Genomic DNA, 21,124 nt, shown 5'->3' with positions numbered 1-21,124 from the left:
GAGTAATACAAAAAAACAGGTTTCGCATTTGATCGTTAGATGGTTCTGTCTGAAAATTTTGGCGTAAAAACTAAATAACGTTTTAATACAATCATTTGCCTTTAAAGTGGTGAATGTTTAAGACGTATACTTGTTTAACGGTGATTTAACGTGTCAGCCGAAAACATTGATCAACTAATTATAAACCGTTTAACTATTGTGTTTTTGGTTAAACTTTTCATTTGTTTAACCCATTCTTTTGAACGGAAAGTGTTTTCTTACGGAATATCTTAAGCAACATTGTCCACTTTCCGCTTGGTCTTGTGAACCTTTTTTTGGTTAATCACAATGAGTGGGACATCGGTGATCACCTTAAGAGCCTGCTTATTAATTTTAATTGTGATCTTTTTCCAACAACAATTGGCTCAGGCTAAAAAATTATCAAGTAAGTTTTCACCCTTAAAAATCTGTCTCAATCTACAGTAATTTGTAAATCAAAAACCTGATTGATTCGAAATCAAGTTTGTCTCAATTATTCATAATGTCGAGATTTTGTCGTTTCTTTCTTTTTAAACTTCATTCACACTTCTCAGCTTACCCTGAACTTCAACCTGTTTAACATTAGTCTTAATATTGTTTTTTTTCATATCAACTATTGGTAATTGAAGTAAGATTAAAAGGTTTAATCGCATTTTGATTGTGTTAAAGTAGATTCAGAACTGAAAAATATTCCAGATTGAAAAGTAGTGCGTAAAGGTTGTTTACTCAAGGAATCATATTGTTAAAAATTGCGAGTTTAATTTATAATTGAATTAGTCAGGAGATAATAGAAATTGTGACAAAACTGATTAACTGGTCAAAGGGATAAAAGAAAGTAGATTATAAAGGCTTTTTCAATTCAAAGCAAAGTTTAATGCAAGAATCACTAGCAACTATTATAAGGTTTTACCTCTTCTAACCGTGTTTCTGGCTATACCTTTACTGACCTGGGATCTTGACGAGGTCAGACACACGCGATAATAGACTAAATGGACAGTTACACCCAAAAAAATAATATAAATAATGATAAATAATAAAGTTTGCTCGTCAAAATCCTTGAAATGTTTCTTTTTTTCATTATAAAGCACTTCATCAGCAACCTAATCACTATCAACATGCGAATGATAATAATGAACAAAAAAAAGTTTCATTATTAATATTCAATTGAAGGTTTGTTGGTTATTTTTTTCTTGCTTTGTTTCTGTTGAAATACATTATCCTTACTACCTTATTGTTTGATCCAGTCAAATGGTCAGTCAGTTTTTGTGATGGTTGAGGGTTAAGTTTGATTGAGTTGATTTAATTAGCATCGAAAAACATCTTTTTGTTTAATTGTCTAACTTGGAGTGAGTGTAAAAATTGATGTTGGTTATACTGTTTTGCCTTTTTAAAAAAGGTTCATTATGATTGATCAATCGTTACTTGATTTAATTCAATTTGAAGATGACAAAAAAGCATGAAATTGGGTTTCTAATTATCTCCAAACTTATATCAATCAGCATAATCGTGAGTTTATTGAAGAAGCAGTCTAATGCTACTGATTACGATGATGATGATAATAATAATGTGATGACGAGGTAAACACAAAATGTGAAAAGCATCCTAAAAATAGTGGTTTACAGGGTTAACAACAAGAAATCACAAAAGGTAAACAATTGAAACAACAATTGATCTTTTGATTAACATTTGAATTAACCCAGGAAAATGTGTGATGTTGATTTTTTTCATTTTTGCTGCCAATTGACTTGAAAAGGTAGACAAATGGTTGATAATCAGGGTTTATAATGGCGATCACAATTTTTTAATTTCATTTCAAGCAAACACAATTTCCCATTAACATATGATCTCGGTTTACCTTTCATTATTTACCATCAATAGTCCAGTAAAAAGAGACTTTGTTTTTCACCTGTTACCAGCTTTTATTGTAAGATAACTTGACTTTCATGAAATGAGAATCACTGTGAACTTAACCTGAATTCTCGGACATCAGCCGACTCCAAAAGATGATATATTTATATAAATATATATTTTACAGTATATCAGGTAAAATAAATTAAAATGAAATCACGTTAACATCTTTAACTTTTTTTCTGAAGCTTCTTTCTCTTTCTCTTTATCTTCCAACCTTACCTTGACCGTTAGGACCATTTCCCATCTTTAGACCTCAACCAATCGAGGCTAATGTTATCCAGTCAACCATTTATAAATTGTTGTTGCTCCTGTAGTTGTTATTTTGTTTTTTGGTGTTACTCTTGTTACTTGGGCTGTTGTTTGTTGTATATTACCGTTTAGGTTATTCAATCTATTGACACCAATCACAAACAAAACCATTAGGACCAGATAAGACCGCTTAGCCCGGTTCCTTGGGTTTGGTGAACATCGTTATTTAGCACAAAGTCCACATCATCATAATCATCATTCTTATTCTCATTCTCATCATCATCAACAACAACAACAACTTGATCATCATCACCTGAACCATTATCAGCATGATGAGTAACAACATCGTTTAGTCAGTAAAAAAAGTGGCCTACAGTTTCTTGCTTCTCTCTTCTTCTTCTTCTTCTTCTTTTCCTTCTGACCTAATCAATAGAACCTAATTAGCTAATAATTTTTAATTGATCTTTAATAATCAATGGATAATCATATTTACTGATCTTTTCTTTTGCGCAAAACACACAAAATCTTGAACACAATTTGTAATGTTAAATTGATTGACTAACAACTTGAAACATTCAGGAAATTATGAGTCTATTTGATTAAAATGTCAAACTTGTTAATGTTAAAAGAGACAAACCCTTAAATGTAAACAAATAAATGAATAATCAATGAAATGAATGAAAAAAATCACACTTTTTTGCTATTCCATCAACTAATCATGTTTTTCTTTCTATTTTTCTTCTTTCTAACTTTATCTGAATGGCTCATGCTGCTGATTTAATCTGGTAGATGGAAGAGCACTTTTGAAGGCAAAAACCTTGACAAATCCAAATAAAAAGGTTGTCTGCTATTATACTAATTGGTCTCAATACCGGCCCAATCAGGGTAAATTTGTTCCAGAAGATATTGATCCAGATATTTGTACACACGTTATTTTTGCCTTTGGTTGGCTTAAAAAGTCCAAAATTTCAGCCCATGATCCAACCGATGAAACCAAGGCTGGAAAAAAGGGTCTCTACGAAAGAACCACTGAGCTCAAATTGAAAAATCCAAAGCTTAAAGTCCTCTTAGCCATCGGTAAGTCCAAAATTCCCATTTTTCGTTAAATGCCAAAATCGAAACTCATAACTGGTCCAACTTAGCGAAGTCAAAATATAAAAGTACATTGTTCCCAAAAAGACCTTTGCAAATTGAGAAAACAAAAGGTTAGACAATAGATTAGGTTTAAATTTTGATGATTTCTTTGTATTATGATGATAAAATGATTATGATATAATTGAAATTAAATGAATTGTTCACTTAAAATTGGATTGAGAGTGATAAAAGGAGACTCATAAAAAGCATACTGATATTGTTGCGTTAATAATTATGATTTGTTTGATTGCTTTTGAAAGCAAAAGGATCTTTTTCTGGATGATAGTAATCATAATCACAATACATGATTACCATAATAATAATGATATATAGTTACCTTTACAATTGAAAAAGGCTGAAAACGTTGATTATCTTGAATTATATCCAGTTATTATCTTACGATTGGTAAGTTAAGTTCAATAACAATCCAATTGACCATTGATATGCAAATTAAAGGGATGGGTTGAATATTGATTATCATCATTATATCCATTTGTAGCATCATCAGCATCATGGGAAAAGTGAATCAACGTGTTGACTCTTTTGTGATTCAACATGCATTTATATCGACAATTGGGTGCTTCTGTGAAACCAACATCTATTTTTAGCTACAAGAATGACAAAGAAAAAGGAGAAACAACGGAAAATGTGATTAGAAAGCGATAATAATAGTATTAATATAATAAAGTAAATTGTAATGAAGTTTACGATGAAAATTATGATGAAAAGACAAGAGAAAGAGTTAAATGAATGAATCAATTCAAGTAATTTGTCGTCACCTTTTTGTTAAACTTCAACATTTCATCTTCAAACGCTTTTTCAACTTTCTTTTCTTGGTGGAAGAAAAAAAATCGTATTTCCCTCAACAATAATTTGACCAAATTCTTGTTGATTAACAAATGTTTTGTATTTTTAAAATGTTATACACTTTTTTACGGCATTTTTCACGTTGTTATTACAATTGTTTTTCATGTTAAACAAAACACTCAATTTTTTTCATCATCATCACCAAACAATTGATGCAATTTAAAGTATCAATTATATTCTTTGAATTACTTTCACTAGATTAAAATTTCAACAATGAAACAGTCAACAAAAGGTACAACCCTATTGTTGTTAATGTTATTCTTGGTGTTTAACTAATTGCTATTATACACAATTGTGGCGGTTGATTAGGGTTGAAAAAGAGTTGAACTCAGTCTATTTTAACATTCATTTGTATTTATGATAATTGGTGAAGGAAAATTGTATGAGAAAAAAACCAAAATTAGAAAAGGAAACTTGGATTTGCTCGAATCAATTTTCAGCTCCAATCAAGTTGACCTCCAGTGATTAACTACAATCAATTGTAATTTAAACTAATTTAATATTAGAAACAATTAATGATTACTTTAAAGAGAAAATAATTAAAAGCTATTTTCTCTAAATTTTTCATTTTCCTCATATTTTAAAGTCTACTTTTCACCTTTTCAGGTCGACAAAGTGAGAGATGAAAGCTAATTTTAATGATAATTTTTTATTCGATTTACTGATTTCTTTTTGAAATTGTAACATTAAAAGTTAGAGTAAATTCAGCTGATTGGCGATTATAAGGGAAACTTGAAAATTTCTGCATTTATCTCTTTTTCACTTAATTCAGCATATGACAGTAATTGTTTGAATTGTAAGATTTATTGATGAAATGATAGTCTGGATTACCGATCAATCTTGTTTCAACAATTATCGATACAGTTCCGATTTAAACAGCTCAACTCTTTTCACTGGACAACTAGTTTAATCTGTTCCTCATCAAACCAATTACTTTTACGTTAATTAAGTGCGATCATTAACATCAGTCATCACTTGGTTTCTTGCAAATGTAGCCGATATTTGAATGATGATGAGGATGAGGATGATCAATGAAACGTTTTACGTTCACCACGTTCAGCTTTAGTCAGAAGGCCACGCTTCATCATAATAATCATCTTGAAAACTTTGATTTTTGTCTCCTTCCTTCTTCGGCTTCTTCTTCTTCTTCTTGTTTTGCCTCGTCTTCATCAATAGAAATAGATGAATAAAGAAGATGATTAAACAGGAAAATTTTTCAGTTCAATGAATGCTGATGGCAACATTTAAAATTTGACGAGTCAACTCTTCCTTCCAACAAAAAGAAGCAAACATTTTGATACAATTTTTATGTCAATCTCAAACAATCTTGAAAAAAAGGAAGACTCCCTTTGAAAATTGCGTCCTTTTTTCCTTGCGTTTTTGTGTTTTAAGTATGTGTATTTATGTGTGCTATTTAAATTGGAAAGGTTAAACCTGAATGTGCAATATAAGTCACATTTGATCAACCAAAAATGTTTATCCAACCAAACATAACACACACACACTTAAAACATTAAACTTAATAGACAACCAACATTTAAGATTGGTCAAAAGTTACTATTGTTGAGCAATTAGTAGTAACAAATTGACACTTAAATCACAATAGTCGTTACAACTGCAATTACCATTCAAATGTATTCATTGAGAAGATTCCTCATCATAATGAGTGAACAATCAAATTATTCATTCGATCAACACTAGTCCATGGTAATCAAACTTGCTTCTTTTCCGTGGCCAGATATTTGATCGAGTTGAGCTATAAGCTCAATTGTCCAATTAGTCTCCCATTTGGTTCAACAATAAGACAACAATTATAATTTGCTCCCAATTAGTCACCGAATAAAGCACAATTTTTACAAATGTTGACCACAACAGTAATCCTAAATCGAGTGAATACAAGTTTCTTTTTTTCTATCTGTAAGAGGATTAAGAAATGGAAAAGAAAATAATTGATATTAGTTGAGCGATTGATTCCATTCATCTTCAGTATTACAATATAATTAATATTGTGTTATCAAGAGTGTTTGTGAGAGACAGAAAACATAAATAATACTAATCAGTTAAATTTTTTGCTATTTACCTGATGAAAAGATAAGTATGAAATGGTTGCCGGAAGAAATTTTTTTACAGTTCCTTTACAATTAAATGCAATCTTTTTCTTTCTTAATAATTTCCTTTTTTTCTCAATAAACTTGATGGACAACATGGTAACCAAAACATATATAGAATGCTCAGAGTTTGCATACAATTGCAAGCATTTGATAATCAACCACTAAATGTGAGAAATTGAGTTGATTCCAGCCAAACGGTTTGGTTATGGTGATGATGATGATTAAGATGATGGTGCATCAAGAAGATTATTTGTTACATGTTTTTTTCTGTAAATTAAAAGTAAAGAATGATACAATTATAAATATTGTGTATTATTAAATAACCAGAATCAAGAAGCAAAAAATCATTTTAAATAAGCACATTTAGAGTAAACGGTAGTAAATTTTGTGCTTAAGCTTTCATCATGTGAATCCATTTTTTTGCAAACATACCTTAAAGAATGGTTAAGATGAAGGTAAGAGAAAGAGAAATATTTGTCAACATCATCATCTTGATCATGGATCGTTGAATTGCATTTTCAATTGAATTTAAGCTTTCCGGTTCTTACAATCACTCATATTTTAATCCGATTCGTGTACCTATGTATTTGTCGGTTGGCTGATCAGTCATGGAATCCAGTTTAGTTACTTTCATTTTAAACTTTGCTCGAAAATCAAGTTTCCTAGTTGCATGCTGAAAGTGAAAAAATATGCATTAGTACATTGATATTTGAATATCGTGAGGCGATTTAAATTTCTTTTTGTTCTGATGAATGAGCCTGACAATCAGCAAATTCAGATTTTGATAGAGATTAGCCGGTAATAAAAAGTAATGTTCGTTTCCAGTGATTAATGAAAACGCTCACACACACAAATGCACACACAACTGACACGATAAATACTTTCAGGTTAACTGTTAATAATTAGTTTACTTTGCAATCGATACTATCTCTTCAGGTCAAACCTGGACTTTGACTTACTTTGTTAACCAAGGTAGGTTAACTAGTTAACCAACCGGCCTTACCTAATATCTCAATTATAATCAAAATGAAATATAATTTATAAAAACGTATTTACTTATAGTAAAAACGTAGTTTTAGCTACAGCTCTTTCGTAGTTTCCTTTCTTCATCTTGTCACTGTTTTCTTGACCGTTGGTGGTGTACCTTTAACATTCAGATACAAAAAGCCAATTAGTTAGCCATACCTGGGTTATTTGAAAAGCGCTTGCTTATTGCTTGGCCAAAAGACCGGAAAATTGTAGTTGACAAAATAAATTGTACTATTTGTCCATAAAAGATGGTAATGATTGTAATACAGTGAAAAGAGCCTCCATTTTTAAATGTTTGCTGCAAATGTTTACAGTCTTTTCACACTTATTTTGACAAAAAAAACAGCGCCGTCTATTATATTGCCAATAGTAAGACGACGGTACTATCCTAGCACTGCTTATGCTAGGGTTAGAGTTTCGATACCAATAGATGGCTCTGATTTTTTTGTCAAAATAAGTGTGAAAAGACTGTACTTAAACTCGCCATTGATTTATCCAGGTTTTATTAGATTACAATAAAAAGCTGTACCGAATCTGATTGACGTCGTTAAGTCGAAACTATCATGATTTCATGTGATATCTAAGGGAAAAAAGAGAAAAAATGAAAAATAATTAACTGGTTAACTTATATCAAGCAAACATCTGAATTTTTAGCTTACCGAAAATCACACGCTAACTGGACAAAGATTTAAAAAATTGTTAAAGATGATTTAGTTAACATAAATAAATCCGAGTTCAGGTAAGCCAAGGTTGCTTTGAAACCTGAATTTATCAGATAGAGAAAAAAGAATTAAATTTACGGTACATTGATAAAAATACAGCAAGAATTAATACATTGAAGCCAATAGAAAGGGTTAGCCATGTTTATTCAGCAATAAAAGCTGGTTTGGAAAACAAGACGCATTTTTCTGCACAAAAGGCTATAACTATGAAATGGTTAACCAAATGTCAATAATTGCAGGCGTCTGATTAGTGAGAGTATGCGAGAACAAAAAAAAATGAAAATTGTAAACAATGAAATTAGTTGATTATTAACAAAATATTGAAACAAAGGCAAACAAAGCGTTGCCAATGTCATCAATATTAGTGGCCATACATTGAGATGAAAATTGCTAATCACAATGGCAATTACAACACACAAGTTAAATATTAATAGGCAATGAATACAAACAGGAACATGATTTGTACTTACAATAAATAGAAGCCGATTAAATCCCGTTGACCCATTCATCAAAAAAACAATAAACTCATTAGTTGACTATTAATAAAATTAGACATTAAGAAAACGCTGTCTTGCCACAAAAATTAAATTTGCGAGGGAAAGTAAAGTGCTTCCCTCTTTTGATTAAAATGTAATTACTTTTAGTCAATTTGTAAGTGCTAAAGATTGTCTTTGATCATGAATTTTAATTTATATTTTTTCTTGATTGTTTCTCATAATTAATCCTCAATGTCAATCTCCAATTCAAGTCAAATAAATTAAATAGTGAATAGCTGAAATTAACTTGGAATAAATCAGCGTTATGTTGTTACTAAAATTACAATCTTTAATGAAATTCGTTCAATCATTAAAATTGAAAAAACTGAATAATATCTAAGGTGTGACGATTTTTCCATTCTCATGCTATTTGTATTTATTACTTTATCAATCCCTGGAAAATCTGCACTCTAATGATTACAAAATTAATTTCTCACTTAAATGTTCTCACCTTGTTATGTTAGCTTTCAAACGCCAAATCAAATCCAGTGAAATTATCCACCAATCTTGAAGCTATCAACTGTACTCATTGTGATTCATAAAACTGACTCACAAACCATGATCAAATCAAAAATGTGATTGTGTGAGTGTTTGTTATTGATTTGAAAATTGGCAGACAATTGAGATCAACAACAATTTTTTCATGCAATTGATTTATTCAAATTGTTCGGTTGAATCTCAATCCTTACCTGCTTAATTAAGCACAATTCAAGTTGATCACATTGTCAAGACTTGAGATTAATCATTTTAACCTTTCTTGCTCTAACCATTGAAAATACCAATGACTTTGGTTTCATCAAGATGAAAAAGCAACTTCTCTACAGATTCAATGAAAAATGATTTATGAATTTCTGATTTCTGTTTAAGGCTTACTTTACAAATAATTGAACAAAAATTGACACTTTCGATTAATTAAAAGCGATCTTGAGCCACAAACAAATACAAAATTAATTGGGTTAACTGAATTGCCTGAAACATTTTTAGCAAGTTAAACATGATTTTAATTTTTATTGCAATCTTTCAATCGTTCATTGTTTATAGTGTTAAACTGTTATTGATTAGCGATAAGAAGGTAAAAAGGCTAATCAAACATAATCATCAATCAGCTCTATTGTTTGTCCATCACCAAGAAAATGTAATTAAATGATTACAGCGAGCACCTTGATTATCGAACTTAGTCAATTGAAATTGCATTTCTACGTTATAATTATTTTTCATCATTTCAATTCTCAATTGAATTACTCATTAAATTATCATTATCATTTATTTTTATACGTAAATTTGTTCACTTAGTTTAAGCTTGATTCTAATTTCTTTTTAATTCCCTTCAAACCTTCATTTAGTTAACCCTGTTTAAAAATTACTGTTTTTTGTATCACTGATCATATTCAATTGAGAAGAAAAAACATTTAATTAACTCATAATCACAATAACGGTTATTAAATTGATTTTAACCGCAGGTAACTTTGCTGTTATTTAATAGTATAACTTAATAAAGTTATTATCAGTAATACAAGTTACTTTACCAAACAAATGTTAATTGTAATCATTTTAATCATGATGATGGCAATCACATTTTAAGCGTTATATTGAAAAATAACATTTAATATTCAAATCAACCAGTGAATGGTCATGAAAATTGTAACTCCTGTAAATTTTGTTGTTTATTTTTGATCAATTGTTGCACTAATAAATTATAAATTTTCCGAAATAACAAAAAATTCATTCTAGACATTAACTAATCAGGTTGTATCAATGAGAAGCTGTCCAATGATTAGTAAATAAATAAGCTTAACCTTGATTCCAAACCAGAACCCAGTTTACCACCCTTAAATCTCGATCATCTTGGCTTTTTAATGATCGGTTAACCTTGCTTTGGTAGATAATTAAACTGATTGCCTTGGTTAATAACCACATATTTTTTTCCGATTAGTTAAAGAAATCTAGTTACTTTTTCCACGATTCTTGATAAGTTGGGAGAGGTCGGTTCTTGTCAGATAATCAGGCTTTCATGGTCACTTCTTGTTGCAAACTGTATTTTTTGCTTTTCATTGATATTAAATCAAGTAAGATGATGAAGCTAAATCCATGGATAAAGATTAATTGTTTTTATTGCGTCTGGAATAGCTCGTTTATTTTGAATCCTTTCAAAAATGCTCACAATCCTACGTAATCTCAATCCTTTGTTGGCTTGTTGACCATCAACCTTTTTTTAGCAAGTGGATAGTCATGGATAGTTTAAATTGATTTGCACAAATCTGGTCCATATTTTGATAACAATGGGTATGTCTGCCTGTCTTGCGTTTGAAATACTTGGATTATCTAATGAAGTACAAACTTAATGGTTACAATTTAGACTTTGATATAAGAATCAATAGATAGTGACCTTAACCTATTGATGAGTTTCGAAGTAATTGGCTTACTTAAAAAATGGAATGTTGAACTGATGAATTGATTTACTAATTCTTCTTCATGTTTTCTTTTCTCTCGACCTTTTCATTCAGGTGGTTGGACTTTTGGAACTGAACGATTTAAAACTTTGAGCTCCAATGCTTATAATAGGCGTTTATTCATCTTCAGTGCCATGGAATTTTTAAGAGAACGAAACTTTGATGGTCTCGATTTGGATTGGGAGTTTCCAAGGGGAAAAGAAGACAAGCAAAATTTCGTCGATCTTGTTAAGGTTGGTGATATAATCCTTGAAGTCATGATTAATCCTCAATCTTAACTTTTATTAACAATTAGTTTATTCACCAATAATTCTTTCTGATATCAGTTTCTCTTCCATCTTTATCGCCATCTCCACCTAAAGTCCAATCCCTTTTTTATGTCGATTTCTTTTCCTCTTGATTCACTTCCTAGTTGTCTCAACTCCTTTCTTAAATCAATGTCTTTATTAATTTGAGTATTTTTTGCCCTCTTTCATTCTTCTTTTTCTATTAATCAATTTACTTGGATTCAAACCAGGAACTGAGAGAAGCCTTTGAAGCGGAAGCAAAGGAGAAGAAACTTCCTCGACTGTTACTGACCGCGGCTGTTTCAGCTGGCGCTGATACTATTAAATCAGGCTACGATGTACCTGCTGTTGCAGCGTAAGTAAAACAACCCTGAAAAGAAAGAGAATAAAATAGAGATGAAACATCTTTAGACAGTAAAAATTCATAAAAAAATGTGATATTACATCAACACAATTAGGCCACAATTAACGGCATCAATGCAGCAAAACGATGCGTGTAAACACAAATATAATCTTATTGCCGTAACCGTCAGTATAAATGGAAATAGTAGCCATATCAAATCACCCCAGCATCATGTTGCTATCACTGCTGCTATCTTGTCTTACTTGATGTTTCTTCTTGTTTTATTGTTTCCACTTGAAATCCATGAAATTTAACATCAGATAAAATCAACCAATTTTCTTGAGCTTTAATTTTAATTCTTTTGTTTGGCTTCTTTTCTTATTTTTACTCCAATTCCAACCATCTAGATATCTTGACTTTCTGAACATCATGTCGTACGATTTCCATGGGAAGTGGGAAACTAAAACAGGTCATAATGCACCGCTCTATGCCCAGGCAAACGAAAGTGAATGGAGAAAGATGCTTTCTATAGTAAGTTGATGGATCAATGAAATATCCGGCATCAGCACAACAGGCTTGTCAGCGTTATTTTACCAAATCGTTGTTTTACCTTAGCAAATACTCAGTCGGAATATTTTAGCTGATAATCCATCATATCCTTGGAATGACACAATTTGTCGAAGGAGAATTAATCTTTCATGTTTGATCTCAATGCCAGACGAATATCATGATTATTGAACTAAAGACAACTTTTATTTCATAACAAACATGTTAACGAGAACTGGTTCAGCTTTAACTCCTTTATCCTGGCTGACTAGAAACAGAAAATGAAAAATTAGTATTTTACATTCATGTTTGATAGCAAGTTAGCTTTTGAAACAAATCTTACCACGATTAATGAGATTAACACGAAATTTTGACGATCATGAGAATTTTGATCTTAATTGAAAATTATCTTAGCAATCATTGAAAACAAACACGAAAGCATAGGCTAATTCACAAACATACAGACATCATAAAAATAATTTGAAAACTCTTAGCCGGACCAGCAAGCTCTTAACACTTGTTACACAATTTTTAACTCAATCAGATGAATTGACACCTCAGTATAAACAACCTGTTCATTTTTCGGGTGAAAAAAACTTCAAACTTTGAACAATCGAAAGTTCAATTAACTTAATTGGATCAAATAATTACACAATACCAAAATGAAAATTATAACAAAATTATAAATTTTAAAAAACGGTTTTGTACTTTTAGGAATGTTATGCCATCTACCGGTTTAGATTCAAACTAATATTTGACAATTTTATCAACAAACAGCTTTTTAATAAGAGTCTATTATTAATAGTTAATGTAATACTTACAGTCATTTTATTGCTAAAAGTGCTTTGATTACATTCTAAAGTGCTTTAATTACTTATGAAATCTGGAATCTGATCGGAATGACATTCCAAACTTTCGTTAATATGCGAAGTTTACAGTCTTCTTAGTTAACTGTGGATTTAATACATTCTCTACCGCTGTTTGCCGCTGGAAAATTGAAAATGACGAAACTTGATGAGATATTGTTAAGTTCATTATATTTTAGAATTGTAATTCTAATTTTGTCTCTTTTTACATTATTCTAGGATTACGGAGTCAAATTATGGGAAAAATTGGGTGCTCCAAAAGAAAAAATTGTCGTCGGAATGGCTACTTATGGTCGTAGCTTTACTTTGTCTTCCCTTCAACACCATGGAATGAATGCTCCTTCTGCCGGTGGCGGGAAAGCTGGTGAATTCACGAGAGAAGCTGGTTTCTTGGCATTTTACGAAATTTGTGATCTTCTTAAGGACGGTGCAGCTTCTTATCTTTGGGATGACGAGCAAAAGGTACCCTACTTGGTTGCTGGTGATCTTTGGGTTGGTTTTGATGATGAAAGGTCTATCCGAAACAAAATGAAATGGATCATTGATAACGATTATGCCGGAGCTATGGTTTGGACTGTTGATATGGATGACTTTACCGGTCGTTGTTCAGGAGTCAAATATCCATTAATTGGTATAATGGCAGAAGAGTTAATGGGTCGACCAACTCCTCAATCTTCATTTAATGCTATCGTTAAAAAAGCTTCTTCTCGACCTTTAGCTACAATTAAACCAACAACTCCCAGTGCTGAAAGTAATTTGATTGAGAAAAAATCAGATCTTGGAACAACCATATTGCCTGATAACGCAATAACGGAATCTGAGGTTGATCCAAATTCAACCAATGCTCGGATAGTCTGCTATTTCACCAAATGGTCACAAAAACGTCCAGGAGCTGGTAAATTTGAGCCAGAAAACATTGATCCAACATTATGTACACACCTTGTTTATGCTTTTACCGGCTTGAAAGATCATAAATTAGATGAAGACTCTGAAGATCCAGCCATACTTGCATCATTAGTTAAACTAAAGGAAAAAAATCCAGACTTAAAACTATTGTTGGCAGTGGGAGGTTGGATGGTTGGTCCAGCTCCGTTCAAAGCATTAACTGAAAACGTCTATCGTCAAACCTCTTTCACTTTCAGTACTATTGAATTTCTGCGAAAAATCGGCTTTGATGGTTTAGATCTATGCTGGGAATTCCCTCGTGGACCAGACGATAAAGCAAAATTCACCGGACTCATCAAGGAGCTACGTGAAGCTTTCGAAGGAGAAGCCAAAGGTTCTAAAAAGTCTAGATTATTATTAAGTGCTGCTGTTCCAGCTAGTTTCGAAGCAGTAGCTGCTGGATATGATGTCCCACAATTGAACAAGTGAGATAAATCACCACTCATCAAGTTACCAGTTTTTACTTTTAATCAAATCAAGAATTTTTAGCTTCAAGGTTTCATCTTATCTTCTGAAATGGACTGATCAGTCAATCTTATATGCTATAATGATTGCTTGAATCAATCCTTGTATTAATTTAGTCAATCCAATTATCTGTATGCTAATTTTCAGCATTTCATCGATTTGATTTCAAGTTAATTTCAACTTTACTCAATCATTTTCACTAATTTTCCATATTTTTTACTTTATTTTTAGTTTTCTGGATTATATGAGTGTCATGACATATGATTTTCATGGAGACTGGGAACATGCAGTTGGTCATAACAGTCCACTCTTCCCATTAAATAGTGCCACTGGTTACCACAAAAAGCTGACAGTGGTAAGTTCAACAAGTATCAAGGTTAGGTTAAAGTTGTGAGTTTTCCTCCTCGATTAGACCCACAACGTGATCTCGTTCATTTGTGTAATCCACACGTTTTGTTCGTATTTTGTTGTCAAACCTTATCTCCAATCATTCCATTTATTTCTGTCAAGTATTACCTAATGATGTTCAAAATCACAGCTTGATTGAGAGGGTAATTTTGAGTGTATTCATTAACCTTTTCAAGTCAAATCAGCAACAGTTGTAAATATTATCCCAAAATATGATAGTTATCGGCAGTTGATCAAGAAAAGTCAGTTTGATTATCCTTCATACTTTTTACCTTTTCAATTTTCCTCTCTATTGATTATGATGATCAGTTTAATCTAATCTTGACTGATTTCCTGTCTAATTAGTAATTACATGATTGTGGGCGAAAATTTATGATGCTTCCAATTTACTAGCCTTAATCTGTGAGTTCTGACCTTTTTTCAATAAAACTTGATCTTGATCAGATCTCAATTATAAGATGTATCAGCCTTTTCATAAGATGGAAACTCTTTACAGAAAACGATAATCATTAAGAATTGAAAATAAATCATTAGATGGCCATAATTTTATATTCGTCGGTCAAAGACTTTGGATGAATTTACATTAATCACACCTACTGATTTACTCCAATCATCGGAAAGCAGAGAAAAGTTAATGAATTACTAGGTATAGCTAATTAATATCAATTACTTATCAAAAATTAATACAATTTACATTTTACATAGAATTAAAAAAAAACATTTTCTCAAGCATTGAAGTTGACCTTTAGGAAAGGTTAATGTCATTTATCAAGGTAAATGATCAAAATAAACGAAAAAAGATGTTTGATTCTAGGCTGTCTGGTTGATTAAATTTTAACATATTTCAAGTCTAATTGATAATTTGTTAAACATTTTTCAATATGTTATTCCATGTTTGCCATTTTCATTGTCTTCCAACATCCCATCACTTTAATCCTGGATCCATCTCAATCTTCATCATCCTCATCATTTCTTCCTATTTTCATGCTTCACACTAATCCTCTTTATTTCATCTCTTCCCATAACAGGATTTCAGTGTCTCTGAATGGGTCAACAAAGGAGCCTCAAAAGAGAAACTGGTTGTTGGCCTACCAACTTATGGACGAACCTTTACTCTTCAATCGTCTAATTTAACTGATATTGGAGCACCAGCTATAAAAGGAGGTTTACCGGGTCAATTTACCCGTGAATCTGGATTCCTTTCATTCTTTGAAGTAAATAACCATTCAATGTTTCCACCAGCAATTTATCCAGTTGTTTCAGTGAAATAGCATTGTTGTGCTTACAAATATTAGAGTATTCAATGTAATATAAACTCATTCAACTGATGCTGGTTAAAACCCTTTTATTACAGTTTGAAAACATAATTTGAGTTGATCAATATTCATCAATCATAGTTGTTTAAACAATCAGTTTTGGATTATGGCCCATTAGCATATTAGGTTACAATCTTGACAAACTTAACCGAAAGTAATTTCAATCGCTGACAATTTGTCAAATTGATTGATCTTATGCTCAGTAATCTATGTCCTGAATATATTCAGTAATGGCTATATCCACAGAGATACAAAAATATGTTCAAAAACGGAGCTGAAATTTCTCATTCCGTTTAAACGGTCTACTTAACGTAAACTTACGTCAAACTCAATTTCGTTACTTTTCTGTCGTAACTTATGTCAATCGATCTAAATATTCATCTAAATTACTGATAATTTTTATATTTCTTTTTTTGTATTAATCATTAGGTCTGTGATTTACTTAAACAAGGAGCTACTTTAGTATGGGACAATGAACAAATGGTTCCTTACGCATATAAAGACGACCAATGGGTTGGTTTTGATGATCTCCGTAGTTTTAAAATTAAGGTAAACCCTAACTTGCATTTAAATCTATTCCTAAAAGTGTAGATGATTTTAAGATAAAAAATAATGTTTTCTGTATGAATGAGTGGTGGTACTTTATTTGTAACGATAACTATCATACATACGTATTTGAAGTTGGAAATAAACACAAACTAGATCAGATTTGCCATTACCATTATTCACCAGGAAGATTAACCAATTAAAAATTGATTTTCTCGACAAAATAAAGCTCAGCTATAATATAAGGTCAATATACTTTGAGTTGTAGAAGAAGAAGTTAAAGCTTTTCCCACTTCTTTAATTACTAATTTCCTCTCTCATCTTTCCATTCCACTTTACCATCATGATGATGATTACCACCATCTCTTCTTGGTGTCTTATCGTTACTTGCCTGAGTCCATAGAGAAGACAGGTCAACGTCTTTCAGTTGAAACCTTGATTTTGAAGATGTTGAGATAAAATTGCGCCTTTTCTTTCTTGTTTTCTTACAATTCCTCCTTTTTTCCTCCAAATTTGCATCATATTTTCACTCTTTGTTCATTCATTCATTGAGCTCTTACTTTTTTTATGCTAATTAACCCTCTTTTTCTTGTTATCGTTCATACAGGTTCAATGGTTGAAACAAGCTGGTTACAGCGGTATAATGATCTGGTCTATTGACATGGATGATTTCCGAGGAACCTGCATGGGTTTCAATTATCCATTGATAAATTCAGCAAAAGAAGAGCTAAGAGGTTATCGAGTTGCTAACCTGGAAACCTCAAGTAGTACATTAAATAATGCAATTGGCCAAAAACTAGGTAAGCCAGGATTAAAATAATGAGGCTAATTGATTAATGTATTATTAATATTTCCCCATTTCTCCCCATAAATTAGATAAAGATGAAGTTGTCTGTGAAGAAGAGGATGGACACATTAGCTATCATAAAGACAAAAAAGACTGTACAATGTATTATATGTGTGAAGGGAAACGTAAACATCATATGCCTTGTCCCCAAAACCTTGTATTCAACATTAAGGAAAATGTTTGCGATTGGCCTGAGAATGTTGAAGAATGTGCAACTGCAGCAGCACCCAAATAATTATAACTCAATACTTATATTACCAAGTTAATTGCATGTAATAAGCAAATGGAACACACACACACACATAACATACACAAGCAACATATAACTGTAAACAATTCATCATTTTTTACTCTACAAATTAACGACAAGCAAGCAACAACAACAACAACAATCCATCATTTGCATTTTGTGCCCCATCGTATTCACAAGGAAATTCACTTTGATGATGGCTTAAACCATCATAAATGATATAAATCATCATTGTCGTCATTTACCATCGCCATCATCCTCATCATCATCCTCATTAAAAGCATTGCTGCCCCTTTTACACAATCTTTATCTACAAGCCTTCCATCTAATAATTGTTAACTATTGCCACCAGTTTTTTCACTTGTTACTCAGAAGATGGATAAAAGGCAGAACCATGGGGATAACCCTGCGTTAATTACCTTTTTCATTCCCCTTTCTTCATCTTCATCCTTTTTCTGTTCATCTTCTCTATTGACTCAGTCTTTGCTGTAAGATCACCCAGATTTTTGATGAAAGAAGAGACCAGAAAAGCTTCAAGTAAAATACTTGAAAAACACATTTACAACTAGAAGACAGAGTCAATCCAAGAAGGAGGACAACATGACCAGTCCATTTTGGAACCAGTTTTCGGGCTTTAGGCATCTGTAAAATTTTGTTTTTTTTTATTTTAATTGAGCCAGTTTTCTTCTCTACCTGAAGATGAAGATGAAGCTGATGACGATGATGATGATAAAGAAAAGAGGAAGTTGAAAAGAGGAAACTTTTAGCTCTGGTTACGCTTTTAACGTTGCAATGATTGAAGGGATATTACATTACTATGTATGAATCCATTTGTAAACTCATCTTTCGGCATTCATTATCAGTATTTTTTGAAACATTACATTATCAAACTACTGATCTATTAGCTGTTAGATTAGCTTGAGAAGCTAAAAGCAAACAAGTTTCTTGATTTTTCTCAAAATTCTTTCTAATCAATTTAATCATAACTAATAGCTTGAGAATTGAATCGGAAAAGAGTTCACAGTTTCATTGAAACTGATTGTCAATATTACAACAACAACTGTTGTTTACCTTTGATATCAATGCTCAACACCATGAAAAATGAGTTTACAAGATTCCACAGGTTTCACCTTTATAATTATCACTATTATTAGCTACAACATTGTTAATAATTGTGAAAAAAGACAAATATGTGAGAAAAAAAGGTCGACACTAAACTCAAGTGAACAAAAAAGTACAATTTCAATGAATAGGAAGTGAAAAGTTTACCTTTAATGCTCACCTTGACTCTCAATGTTCACCTTCAACATGTTGATAAAATTAGATGTTTGAATCAGAATTTTTATCTTTCTCTCTTTCTCTTTTCTCATCATCTTCAACCATCGTCACAATTCTCAAGCATAAACATCAACATCATAATGTTTATTAATATCGAGAAAAGGGTGAACCAGAAAAAAGGAACAAAATTTACCAGTATTTTGATTTTGTCTTCCGGGAACCCAAACGTTACCTGTTTACATGTGTGAAAAAAAGCTGGTTAAGAGGACAACCTGCAGAAGAATGGAAAAGAAGAAAGGCAAAAGAAGAAGAAAAAAATGATGTTCATTGTTATCATCATCATTGTGAATGCTTTCTCTTACAACTCCACCATCAGTATCATCATATCTTTTTTTATACATATTAATATTATTAATATTTACTCTTTCACTTTTATCAAATTTTCTCACCATCTCCATCATAATTATCATCATCATCACCACCATCAATCTCATCATTCCATCATTTCTTTCTTTCTTCGTCCACTTCTTTTCTTCTTGAAATCTCTCAGATTTCCAATGTAAAAAAACTGATACCTGCAACAAGATCATCTCATTTCTCACCACTTTTCAATGAATGAACATTTTTTACCTTATTTGAATGAAAAAAAATCAAACTCAAAATGCATCAAGCCAAATGTTGTTTCTCAATCTCTTTCCTTCACAAACCCATTTTAAATGTGATATGAAAACAAAAAACAAAATTAATTTTAACCAAAAAAATTTAATAATAAACAAAAAGACTAAATGGCTCAAATAATTGTTAAAACAAATTTCTTATCAAATTTCTGGTAATTCTGGATAAGCAAAGACAAAAGTGGCTATTAATGAACACTAATCATTATAATTTACCCTCCTCCTTAAAGGTTACAAGATACTGATAAAGATTATGATGATGATGATGATGATGATGATGGAGATGCTGGAAGAGAGTAAGGGCAAGGCTTAGGCCGAGGCCAAGATTGACGGGCACGGCGGGTATTAATATACACAGATATGTTTCTCTTGTTAACCTTGTTGAGGAAGAAGAGTGAGGCTCAACTATTTGCCTGGGAGGCAACAATTTTCAACTTGTTTCTATGAATTTCAAGTTTCCTACTGCAACCTCATCATCATCATCAACAGGCAAAAACATCTTCTTCTTCAATACTTCTCTTGTTGTTGGAATTTTCAACCTTTTCTCTTCACTTGTTATTCTGTTAATTATTTAACTTGCAATGAATCAAATCAAAGGTGGCTTTTTAAGCCTTCCAGACCATTTCAGAGGTCAATATATTACAATCTTTTTTCACTATCAGACAATTTATTGCAATTTATTTTCATCATTCCTATCATTATCATCATTATCATCATCATCATCATCCCTATCAGAAGCAACAACAAAAAAATAATATTAACAAATAGTAACATAAACAACACGAACAACGAACATCAAACTCAACATCATGATCGTCATCATCAACGGTGCTACCAACATTATCATCTTCATAGTCACTTGTCTTTATTGTTCCGCCTTTATTCCGGGTCACACATTCTTGAAGATGATCATCATCATAATCATCTTAATAAGTTATCAAAATTATACCTCGAAGAGGTCATTCATCTGTTGCTTGATGATGTTACTACGGACTAGGTTAGCTAATTAATATTTGAATAAATTGAAAAAAAAGTTAAAGTGACAGTGAATTTCATTTAATCGCCTCTTTCTTTATATCATTTGGCATTCACGTTTTAACCATTTCATTATTTTATCAACAATTTACCTGAAAACAAAAGTCCAATTCTGATAATGTTGAAAAAATTATTCATGTAATATTAATAGAAAGGTTTACGTAAAAGTAAATGTTAACTCAATTTTGAAATTCATTTTTTCCCCTCTTCTCTTTACTTATCACTTTAATTTGGTCATTGATTGTTCCCAATTGTTGGCTCATTAGGGTTGTTAACTAATTGGTCAGTTTA

At 31.5% G+C, this 21,124-nt stretch overlaps 1 protein-coding gene and 2 long non-coding RNA genes across 10 annotated transcripts; 1 reads left to right on the top strand and 2 right to left on the bottom strand.

Annotated features, from left to right (window-relative positions):
• The first annotated feature begins 97 nt into the window (after window positions 1–97).
• Window positions 98–19,922, top strand: Cht7 (chitinase 7). 2 transcript variants are annotated; one of them, XM_015940273.3, is made up of 11 exons: window positions 98–424; window positions 2,968–3,255; window positions 11,082–11,260; window positions 11,545–11,669; window positions 12,065–12,188; window positions 13,289–14,439; window positions 14,711–14,834; window positions 15,916–16,101; window positions 16,633–16,752; window positions 17,357–17,549; window positions 17,626–19,922. In XM_015940273.3, exons 1-11 carry the CDS (start codon window positions 328–330, stop codon window positions 17,829–17,831), a joined length of 2,793 nt encoding a protein of 930 aa, XP_015795759.1. In that variant the 5' UTR covers window positions 98–327; the 3' UTR covers window positions 17,832–19,922. The 2 variants fall into 2 exon arrangements, with proteins under 2 accessions (XP_015795759.1, XP_015795758.1); XM_015940272.3 differs by having other exon boundaries at window positions 14,711–14,855.
• Window positions 2,900–8,669, bottom strand: LOC107372121 (uncharacterized). 6 transcript variants are annotated; one of them, XR_016197725.1, is made up of 8 exons: window positions 8,512–8,657; window positions 7,979–8,081; window positions 7,794–7,899; window positions 6,723–6,963; window positions 6,260–6,557; window positions 5,011–6,094; window positions 3,650–3,920; window positions 2,900–3,359 (listed from the first exon to the last, which is right to left on the bottom strand). It is a non-coding gene; the product is annotated as an uncharacterized LOC107372121 (long non-coding RNA). The 6 variants fall into 6 exon arrangements; XR_016197728.1 differs by lacking the exons at window positions 2,900–3,359; window positions 3,650–3,920 and having other exon boundaries at window positions 4,813–5,505; window positions 5,805–6,094; window positions 8,512–8,669; XR_016197723.1 differs by lacking the exons at window positions 2,900–3,359; window positions 3,650–3,920 and having other exon boundaries at window positions 4,813–6,094; window positions 8,512–8,669.
• Window positions 10,217–12,911, bottom strand: LOC149094723 (uncharacterized). Of its 2 annotated transcripts, XR_016197730.1 has the most exons (4): window positions 12,547–12,911; window positions 11,759–12,471; window positions 10,964–11,684; window positions 10,217–10,899 (listed from the first exon to the last, which is right to left on the bottom strand). It is a non-coding gene; the product is annotated as an uncharacterized LOC149094723 (long non-coding RNA). The 2 variants fall into 2 exon arrangements; XR_016197729.1 differs by having other exon boundaries at window positions 10,217–11,684; window positions 12,547–12,910.
• Window positions 19,923–21,124: the final 1,202 nt, after the last annotated feature.

Source organism: Tetranychus urticae, chromosome 1 (assembly GCF_039701765.1).
Source record: "Tetranychus urticae isolate SD_2017Ah chromosome 1, NJAU_TeUrti_SD_1.0, whole genome shotgun sequence".
Classification (NCBI taxonomy): domain Eukaryota; kingdom Metazoa; phylum Arthropoda; class Arachnida; order Trombidiformes; family Tetranychidae; genus Tetranychus; species Tetranychus urticae.
The sequence above is the reverse complement of the archived record's forward strand: the minus strand, read 5'-3'. Positions and strand labels throughout refer to the sequence as shown.

Bases quoted from the DNA above. Each gene is read 5' to 3' on its own strand.
- Cht7 (XM_015940272.3), top strand. From the start codon at position 328: ATGAGTGGGACATCGGTGATCACCTTAAGAGCCTGCTTATTAATTTTA. The intron at 16,102-16,632 runs GTAAATAACCAT...ATTAATCATTAG, and splicing joins GATTCCTTTCATTCTTTGAA to GTCTGTGATTTACTTAAACA. The intron at 16,753-17,356 runs GTAAACCCTAAC...TCGTTCATACAG, and splicing joins TCCGTAGTTTTAAAATTAAG to GTTCAATGGTTGAAACAAGC.